Below are 11,140 nucleotides of genomic sequence, written 5' to 3' on the forward strand. Positions count from 1 at the left end.
AGGGTGCGAAAAGTGACTGTCGTCGACTTTAGCAACAATGCCGTCTCCTCACGTAAAAAACTTGAATGAACTGTCAACCGGATTATTTGGTGGAGCGATGATTTATGGAGGCACATTTAATATAAACTTAAACTTTTCAGCAACGAATAATTCCATGAACATCAATAAATGAAAACACACCGATGACGACTCAGACACTGAGTGAACAATTCTTGACATTTTTCTTCGTTGATAAAACTGGCACGCTGAAGGTTTTCTGACGTATTACGAGCAAATTAAATATTATATTGTTCGTGAATTTTAGCTATTACATTGTCTTTAAAAGGCATTTCAAACAATATCATTAAAATTATAGGTAACTTTTCACTCATTCTTTCTTATTTCTGTTTATTGTTTAAATAGAACTATATTCCTATGTGTAATAATTGGTGGTTCGTCGGTCCGCGTAGTAACACAGCTGACCTAGTTGTGTAAATTTAGAAATCCCCGTCATTAGCTAGCAGTGTTACAATTTCTAAATTATTATTTTGAAAAAAAAATCCAATTTAGGGTATGTAATAAATACAAAACTACATATATGTGGTTTTCTTATTTCTGTATTCCACTCGTGTATTTCCTGCAGGAAATACACTCGTGGAATACAGAAATCAGAAAACCACATATATGTAGTTTTGTCTATGTATTAACAAAAAGCCCACCTCTTGTGAATGAGCAGCTTCAGCAGAAACGATCTCACCACTGGAGTGGGATCAACCAGGTTATCAAACACGGTTATCTGCTTTGTCTGTAGTCTTTCTGAGGCACCGAGTCCTTGTGATAATGTCTTCCTTGTGATGTAAGTTAGGATCCTTTCAATGACAGCATCCTCAGGAGCCGTGTCTCCTCCAAAGCAGAGATTTGAAACAACTGACATGAGGAAGGTGTTAAAGCATCGTTGGTAACATTGATGTTCGGCTGATATATCTCTAAAATTAAAAAGCATTATGTCAAACACCTTAGGTAACACTGATGTTCTCAACCACCTTATGCAACATACATTTAAAATCAAACACGCAAAAAATATTGATACCTTTTTATGTAACATTGACCTTCTACCAATATATCTCTGAAATCAAAAACAGGAAAAATCATTATGATGGGACACTGTATCAGTCTTTTCAAAATATGTCAACAATGATGGATGGATGAACTGACAGAAACAATTTTCATACCAAAACAACAACACAAATTCAAAAAAGAAACCTCCAATTAAACACTTGTCAAATCAAATAACTCCCAAACCAGGATAAGATTATCTCTACAATGGATTAAAATAAAAGATAAAAATTTTAAATACAGACTTGTCTGTAAAGTAAACACATCTGTGCTGATTCTGCACTGTCAAATAAAGTAACTGAAATACCAGGATAACACTAACACTACAATGGAAAAATTGAAACTTCATACAGATATTCAAAACCATTGAATAAATCAATTACAAGACTTACTTCTGTGCCGATGATGAATTCTTGTTAAAGTTGGCTGGTATATCTTTGTGACACTTGGGACAATGTCGATCATCAAGAGCAAGTAAGTCATTGTAACATTTCTGACAAATTTTGTCCCTGCATGGCAACACAACTGGAGGAGCTTCAAATGCACTTGAACAATTAGAACATAATCCTAGTTTTCTGCAAGATAAATATTTAAATACAAAACTCTAAACTGAAAATCAGTTAATTGTGTATTTCACTTATTACCAGATCCAATAAAATAATAAATAAATAAATAAAAATAAATTATATATCCATAACATGTTTTGGATACATTATTTAATTTGAAGTACAAACTGCAGATAGAGAAAAATGTTTGCCTGTGTTAAGATATCTTCTTTTTTTCCCTTCATAAATGCATAATACAAGACAAAACCGATTTTGTATAAAAATACTCACTCTGACAATTTCTGGAGAACAACCCTGTTAACAGTTTTAAGGAATTTTTCAATGTTTTCTAGCGACTGGATTTTCTTCAAGTCAGCATTTTCTCCCAGCAGCTGCAACATTATTAACAGTGTAAGTACTAATCATATATACCTTGGTTGTGGTAATACAATCATCATGAAACTTAAATATCCTTCAAAATACATGTACATTTGGCAAGCTATTTTTCTTAAATTTTAGAATTCAACAGCATTAGACATAAAAAAATAATAAAGTCTTTTGGAGAATTGATTTCTTGGATATAACACTTTGGAGCTGTAGTGAATTTACTGAAATCACCTATGTAGAATACAGTGGGTTAAACAGTTTGAATATGCCAACATGTTTCACAGAGAACCGATTGTTTTTATTAGGTTATTCAGACTAAAAATTTTTTAATTCATCTTGATCATGTTTAGAAGTACCTGCCAAAGAGGCATGCATCGTGCAACCAGGTTTTCAGATATCTTCTTATTCTCTTTAGATCCCTTGGCTGCAAAACTTTCCAAAAACAGCTTCATAGTTACCACTCTTGTCCACAAACATCTGAGATAGAAATATAATAAAAAGAAAGTGAATGACACTGAGAGTCATAAATAATGCAATGGGTATTTTACTTCTAAAAGAAATGTCATGTCATATGATATGATATTATGCATGTGGACAAGTGATTTACTGGAAACAACTTTAATTGAAAGTAGATTTTGTTCTGGAAAATTAATATAATAAAATGTGTTTAAAACAAAAATAAACACAACTTGTGATTTCCCTTCAATAAAACATAATTTTGTAAAAATGTTTAATTATTTATAATGGAATATTGAAAAAAAGACATGAAATTAAAAAAAAATGGTTGCTTTCATAGGGAGACCAGTTCAGGCAAAGCATGTGCAAAACCATTTTCATATGCAATGCTGTGTTGTTGCAATAAATACCAAGTTATGTTTTTTCTTCAAACACATTTTATTTCATTTTTTTTCCTGATTTAAACAAAAATCCTCTTTCACTTAAGAGTTGTTACCAATATGTCATTGGTCCACATGCTTAATATTTATGATATGATATTGTCTCATGCATGTCTGTCTGTCTGTCTGTCTGTCTGTCTGTATATTAATCATAATAAATATTAGAACAAAAAAACTTCTTTGAAATGGGAGGTGGAATATTATTTGATGTGCAATATTAATATTTTGTGAATATAATGTGAAACATTGTTATTTATATTTTAAAACAAAAGGACAAATTTATTTAACATAATGATTGACAAAGCAGGGATGTAACAGCTACATTCATTATTATGGATTGCTGTAAACAAAAAATAAATTAATTGCTATTGTTAATACTTTTTTGTGACAGCATTGCATCTTTGGTGTAGATTGTTTTATTTCAATATATTATCATGACTGTCGTAAATCAAGTTTTATCAGCGTCATGAAGTAAAGATGGCAAAAAAGGACATTTGTGACAGTAAAACAACATTAACGTCCACAAATGGCCAAATATAACATAGTTATCCCTATTCTAATTCAATAAACCGATTAAAAGGTAGTTTTGTTTAAAGGATACTGTGTTAATAAAAACCTGGTCACCCCTTACAAAATAATTATAGCACAAACAAATTATAATATACATTTTCACATGTAAAACAACTGTTGCTCCTAATTTCTTTTTGGTATTTTATTGTTTTAATGACAATACCAACCATTATTACTGATTTCACTTACTCCAAAGATTCATCACAACTGGTACTTGATAATGAATACATTGCAAAGCCATTATTTACTTTGGAATTCATGTCAACATAGGATGTCACATAAACATTTTTAAACAGTATTTACGTCATAAAATTTAGAGGAATTTTGAACCAGAAAAGATTCAACGGTAATATTTTAAAAGTAAGTACATGTATGTTCAACTAAACAGCAAGACATACTGTATGAATATGTTAATAGGTTCATGGGGGATCCCCTAAATGCTGGTTTTAATGTCGCAAATGGATTTGATTTGCCAATCACATTTTGCGTTATATGAAGTATGAATTAGAATTTCTACTTAAAATGTTTAAATTTATAATAAAAATTCACAAATTCAATTTTTTTTAAATATCTGTCTATTAGTTTATAAAGACTTTCCCAGAAAATCATAGTATCAAGTTTCACAACTACTTGATCAAAACTATAGGAGAAGATAGACCATCAAATATTTTTTTTTTTTTTTAATTCAAAATTTCCAAACTATCTGTCTATTAATTTGTGGAGTGTGCCCCAGATGATCATTGTAGCAAGTTTCAGAAAAATCCAATTAAAACTTTAGGAGATGTATGAATGGATAGATGGTTGGACAAATAGACGGACGGATGGACAATTGGTATTAGAACTGCTCTGCTGATGAATATTATAGCTGAGTTAAAAATATACTATGTTGAGACTACAATTATGAAACATATCACTATGATTTTCATAACTTAAAAATGTTCACAGGATTTTGTGTTTTTAAATATTATGTTATCTGCAATATATATAATATATTATATATTTTTTTTTTTTTTTTTTTTTTTTTTTTATTATTATTCACCATTCCCTGTTACAAAAAAGCCTACCCTCCATCCAGGGTGGAAACAGAGGGCAGGTGGTCAACAGGACCCAGGTAGTTATATCCACAAAACAGAATATTATAGAATGGTGAATTTGTTTTTTTAAGCATTCATCACACCTAATTTAATTGATACACACCCACGCACCAACACATACATCATTCATACTGGTATATTCCTTCAGCCTCCCAGTCACAAAAAAATAACAGCATCAAAAAACAACATGTTCAATTACTATGTATATAAAAGAGTCTAAAAAACCCAACTGTTGGGAGCATGCAATATATATTTTACTAATGAAAGAAAACTACTAACAAAAGAAAACTACTGCAAGTTACAGCAGAAAAAACAAAATGGATGGTAGGTAGCTGACTGCTTTAATAATGAGATTCCCATTGTGATTGGGGCTATAAAGGTCATTCCGCTGCTAGATCACAAAGAGGTTAAACACTGTCAACTGTGCTCTTGTGTCCCCCCCCCCCCCCCCCTGGGGCTTGATAGCAAGCTTCGGAGCGCTGATGGAGACTCTGATATATGGCGAAGAGGACGGGCAGAGGAAGGAGGAAGAGGAAACGTGCGCCAGGGGCGGCACAGGGAGGAGCAAAGCTGGCGGCTCAACTGCCAGTGGCGGTCCCTTCTGCGTTGCAGCCCCCGCCGACCAGTCAGAAGAGGATGACAGAGCCGAAGGCCCAGGAGTCCCCGGAAACTACTTACTCAGTCCTGGATACAGTGAAGAAGAGGGAACCACCGACTTCTAGTCCGAGGATTGCATCTCCGGCGCGGCAGTCAACTTTATCGACTGCCCCCTGTTGCTGCTGCAGGCAAAGGAAGGCTACTTCGCCGACCCACCAGCCCGACAAGGCATCGCCACAACATCCGTCTACCCCCCCCTCTCCCAGCAGAACCGGCAGGAGACTGGTACTTAGCCATGGATCAGATCAAGCCACAGTACCGGAAACTTCTGCAGGGGGACACTGCTGATCCGAAGAAGCTTTGACCTAACTACTAAATTCGTATTCCAAATTCCGCACACCTCAAACTTACCGCCCCCCCCCCCCCCCCCCCCCCCGGCCTGGACCATACAGATCGGACTTTTGAACCTTCGTTCAAAATTTTATGTCGAAATTACTACTTTAAAAAAAATATTATTAAATAGTCGACCCTCTCTTTCTCTTATTTATTTTTGGACTGTCCTTCAAAATGCTCCAAATTATATAAATATTCGGCTGAGCAGTCAATTCATTTTATTTTTGGCTTGTAACTTTTTTTCTTTTTAAATTTTTTTTTTAATCCTACTAATTTCTTTTACTAATTGCTATTTGCAAAATTCTGTCCATTTTCAACCCACCCCCCCCATCCCAAGTCAGGCCACCAATCTTATCGGAGGTCGGACTCGGGGTGGGCGTGTTTGAAACCCTAGTGGTATACGAACACGTTAAACTAGTTATCTATCTAATTTCTTTTTGATTGTCCGATCTAATCTAGCGACCAAATTTAATGAGCAGAATTTTTTTTATTAATTATATTAATTAGAGATGCGCATGAAAATTTTAAAGGCCCACTATTTAATTTTCGGATGTAAATTTCAAAACTGTCCCCTTAATTTTGTTCTGTCCCGGAGCAAGTCACTGGCTATCCAGAGAAAGGCCCCGGGACGGACATGCTCGAAACTCTAGTGGTATATGAGCATGTTAAAATTATTCGCACTCGCACTATAAAGGTGCATGGCCCTTTAAAATAGTCTTTTGTGGTTTCTTGCTTAGTGTATTCATTTCTGTACATCTGGTGTGTGCTCGGTTGTTCTAATGTCTATAGAATCTCAAAACACTGGCTTAATGTGACTGGTATACTCTAAAACTTTGATGATCAAGGATTTTTAAGTAGAAACAGATTAATCTGAACAACAAAACCGTGATCCATAATCAGACAGTATCTCTGTACAATGAAGAGTCGAATGGGCATTTGCAGGCCTTAATCTAGAATTGAAAAAATTGACTTCTCCCTTCCCAGAAGAAAGGGGATAAGTTTGATAAAAATAGGTGACATGTGAACATTTATCGCTACATTTCATACAGTTTCACCAGTTTCCACATTCAACTGAAAAAATTCTGAATCTGACATTTAGTTCTAACTGTAATATTTTGATATAAAATACTACTTCTAGTAATAATATTTAAACAAGACAGTCGTATGTTTCATTAAAAACATGATATTATTAAGTAGTTAATAATGTGCCGTTATTTTAAAATAAAAGTATTAATTAGTATTTTCTGGTATTACTGAAATGAATGTGGCCGAGGATTAAAAATGCTTGATTGGTGCAATACGAGTCACTGAAAAACAATAGCCTGGTTTACGAGTGTAACTGAAGAATGTTAACATTAGACTACGATATGTATTTAATCTCTTCATAACAAAAACTGGCGTGAGTATTAACATTTATTGGTTGATTTTGCTAATAAATTGAACAATGTAAAACATTATTTCATCAAATCAATCATACATACGTTAATGTTCATTACAGTGTGCATGTGTAGAAACCATTTCCCCATTAGTAGGATGGTTCACGATTACTGAAGGATACAGTCTGCTGTCAAACTAAAAACACTGTCCGACATATGGTAACAAGGTGCCAAGTGAGCTATGACACTAAGCAACTCGGGGTCTTGACATCTGTTGTGTGATTTCGTTTTTTGCCAGTGGATTAGGTCCAGAATATTACAGTGACCTCTGACTTCTCACCACTGCTAACAGCTCGGCTACTTGAGCAGATTTTTGCCGAAAAAACGCTCATTTCACTGGCAAGATTAAAGCCTACATTTGGTAAAATAATGATTGATTTCATGAAACTCTATCTATTCCTGCTCTATAAGAGGACAGCCACTCATGAGATCTTTTACTGGACAATATATCCTTGCACCGCCGACAAGAGGACAGCAACTTCCAGACTAGTCTAATATCTGTGATGTGTGATAATTCTGAACACTTCAACTGATCACAAATATATAAATAAATTAGCTTGTCTCCAGATAAGATTTGAAAAGTTTGGGCTGTGAAATACTGGACAAATATCTTTAAGTGATTATATACTCAGAAATAAAATGACACATGACTAGATGTAAAATAATTATTTCAAGCATGGAATAAGTTTTAGGCGGTAATAGAATACAATGTGGTTAGAAGACAAAATACCTTTAATGAATATACTTTACCTCGCTCCTATCATGTGTCCATGACACACAGATCCAAGACCAAGTGACATGTTGTCAAAAATTCTTTGAATGACTGGTGAAAAGGTTTTGACCTTTTCCAGCCATTCTGCTCTTCCCTTTTCCTTATTCAGTTGTTCCTTCTGTGGTTCAAGCTGCTCCAGAAGCAGAAGTAGGCCCAAAACATCCAGTGTCTGTCATGATATGAGGAAATATAAGAACCTGTTAAATCATATTGAACTAAATAACACAATAAAAAGTCCAGAAGCAAAATCAGGCTCAAAATATCCAGTATCTGGTCCAATAAGAGAAAATATAATGTAATCTGAACAGTGTTTGTTAAATCAACTACAAAATATATAACACATTTTTACAAAATATAAACAAATTCAATATGGTAATCAAACACAAAATATTCAGTGTTTAAAACAACAGGTGAAAAAAACAGCGAAAAATTAACATGATGATATATATTAAATGAACATAGTATAGAACAAAATTTCCTTTACTTAGTGTGCACACTTGTATGAACCATATAAATCAAATAATATATGGAAATATCGCAATCTTGTTATATGTATTTATGAATGTTATTTTATCAGAATCTCTAATAAAGATGTACCAGTTCTTCAGTGTTGAGAAGAGCATGTCCTCCTTGTTCCCTCATCTGACACACGGCATCCAGCACTTGTGGCCAGACCTGCTCAATGTCCTGGAAGGCCTGTAGTCTGCCCATCACAAGAGAGTGAGTACAATGTACTGCAACCAGTGCTGGCATCAAGTCCAAACTTGTTATGTCCATCCTCACTTGTCTGGATGAGATTTCCAAGGCTTCACACAAAATCACCAGAAACACATTGATAGTCAGTTTATAAAAAGACAAGAAAAAGAGTATGACTTGATAAAGTGCTAACATGTGTCTGCTGATGTTGTCTGGGAATGAGATGTGAAAACAGTTGCTAAACTCAAATATGCTTGGGTACCACACATCATGCCATGCTTAAAATGAAATTTCACCTAAAGCTAAGACATTAGCAATGCTTATTAAAATTCAAACTGAAGTCCAAAGTCCAAACTGAAGAATTTAGCAAGGTGTATTGAAGACTAGTTTAATAAAGATTTATTAGCATCATCAATATGTGCATTACCGAGCACCAAAACAGTCTCCAGGAAAATGACCATATGGAAGAAATGAGATTATTGTGTTCCCAAGACTCATAAAACAGTAAGGAAAACTGAACAAATCAATTTTCTTAAGCAAGATGGATTTCAAGCTGATTAAATTTATATTTGATCTTAAATGAAATGTGAAATACATTTCTATAAAATCTTTGCTATAGCTTTACAGATATTTACAATAAAAAAGCAATGAATTAGAGTCAGTGTTCCTGCATCAACAAACCTGATGTTTATCTGGTCTGGAGCACAGATATTTTGTATGGACAAAATCTTTCACATAGGCCATGATAATCGCTCTCTGGTTACTTCCCCTTTCTGCAGACACCGCATTCAAGAGATTGCCATATGGAGTATCAAGAATGACACGACCTACTAAGTCTAGCTTGGCATGTTCCACTGCAATAAATAAATAAATAAACATTAAAACAGAAGAAAATTAATTCATATAGTTCACTTCACTTGATGTTGTGTATAAATTTATTCCTTTATTATCTGATGTAACAAGTTATTGAAAAAGGAAATGGGTTACCTGAATCTATTTTTACGTAACCCATAAATGTGTTTTGAACATTTTAAATTCTCTGAGGCCTGTGAAGCCAATGGAACTCACCACTGATCTCTTCACTTTCTTGGAGACGACTGTATTCAGCATTAGTGAGAGCACTTTCAATAAGCTGTTGGAGTAACCACGAGAAGGGCAGCTCTGCTGTGAAAGGCATTCCGTGGACTCCAGTGTTGTATGGAATTATCTCACCCAGCTCCTGGTGGGTTTCTGGAGACAGCAAGTCTTTGTAGTGGAGCTGACAGGCAGAGGGACTGTACAGAATCCTCAACCACAGAATGTGAGCCCAGTGATCACTCGGCATGTCTCTTATAATGTCCAAATTCCTGTTTGTGTCAAGAAAGGCCACCACTCCAGCTAAGACTGTAACTATCTTGTTCTCAAGACACTGTAGCCAGGATCGTCTACACAGAGATTAAGAAATTATAAAAACTGTCTCTAGGAATATGTGATATATAGATGGGAGTCTCATGAAGACGAACAAGAAGGAAGTAATGTTTTATTTAACTTCACACTAAAACAAAGTTTAATTATAGTTATATTATGTGTCAGACATATGGTTAAGGACCACACAGATAATGAGAGATGAAATCCACTGACAAATGCCATGGGCTACTCTTTTCGATTAGCAGTAAGCGATATTTTACAAAACAACAAAATAGCAATGCTTTATATTCCAAATGTTTTAATTTGTGTTTTTTTATGGCAAACATCCATGTATGGTCAAATAATTATTGTGGATATATGTGGATGATTGTTGTATTTATTTTTGTATTTAATCTTTGATAACTTCAAATATTAATTCTTCCAAAACAAGGACCTTATTGTCTTGAGTACCAACTAAGTTTTTAATTTTTTTATTATTATTTTTTTATTCACAGATTCCCTGTTACACTGTGCCTACCCCCATCCAGGGGAAACAAGGGCAGGTGGTCAATATGACCCAGGAATTGTTTTTAACATTTTAAAAGAAATCTGTGGTTTTTTAAAGTGTTTTTAACTCAACTTTCATTCACACTACATCCAAGGCTATATCTGTACATGTAATGTATGGCAAGTGTACATTTATTGTAAAAAGTTGAAAAAAATATATACATATAAAAGTGGGTTTTTTGGGGTTTTTTTTTTAGAATACAAGTTAATTTGCTAGCTGTTTTCACGGAAAAGACAATGATAGTTAGCCCATTTGGTATTAAATTTATGATATTGGCTTTCATTGAAGGAAATTTCCCTTTCTATTATATATCTTAGTCTTAACTCCTTCAACAAATGGTTTATATTTAGTTTGTTATTTAGTGTTCTTTGTCTATATATAAAGTGTTTTGAATAAATAGCAGATCAAAAACTGTGTCCGTCCTTATAGTCTCTTTAACACCAAATAGAACAAGTTCTAAGCTCAGTCATATTGTTTATGTGTGTACAAGATGTGGTCAACCAATCCCAAAAAGAAGTCCAGAAGCTTTGTACTACTGAGCATTTCCAAAACAAATGGATAAGAGTTTCCTTTTCCTTACCACAAAATGTACAGAGATTGTTGTCCTTTATATGGAGTAAGCGTAAAAAGCTATTTGTGGTAAGAATTGGGTTTATTAATTTCAATTGAAACCATCTCAATTTTGTATCCTGAGTAATACTAAAT

The 11,140-nt window shown here is 34.1% G+C and overlaps 1 protein-coding gene across 1 annotated transcript; it reads right to left on the reverse strand.

Annotated features, from left to right (window-relative positions):
- Positions 1-698: 698 nt before the first annotated feature.
- Positions 699-9,901, reverse strand: LOC121366922 (E3 ubiquitin-protein ligase RNF213-like; the record flags this gene model as incomplete). The annotated part of the gene is made up of 8 exons (XM_041491161.1): positions 9,550-9,901; positions 9,163-9,335; positions 8,383-8,604; positions 7,764-7,954; positions 2,384-2,504; positions 1,932-2,032; positions 1,488-1,670; positions 699-965 (listed from the first exon to the last, which is right to left on the reverse strand). Coding segments are annotated over exons 1-8 (1,514 nt in total), but the record flags the coding sequence as incomplete, so codon positions are not given.
- Between the last annotated feature and the right edge of the window lie 1,239 nt (positions 9,902-11,140).

The sequence above is a fragment of the Gigantopelta aegis genome, unplaced genomic scaffold (genome assembly GCF_016097555.1).
Source record: "Gigantopelta aegis isolate Gae_Host unplaced genomic scaffold, Gae_host_genome ctg7742_pilon_pilon, whole genome shotgun sequence".
In the NCBI taxonomy this organism is placed as follows: Eukaryota; Metazoa; Mollusca; class Gastropoda; order Neomphalida; family Peltospiridae; genus Gigantopelta; species Gigantopelta aegis.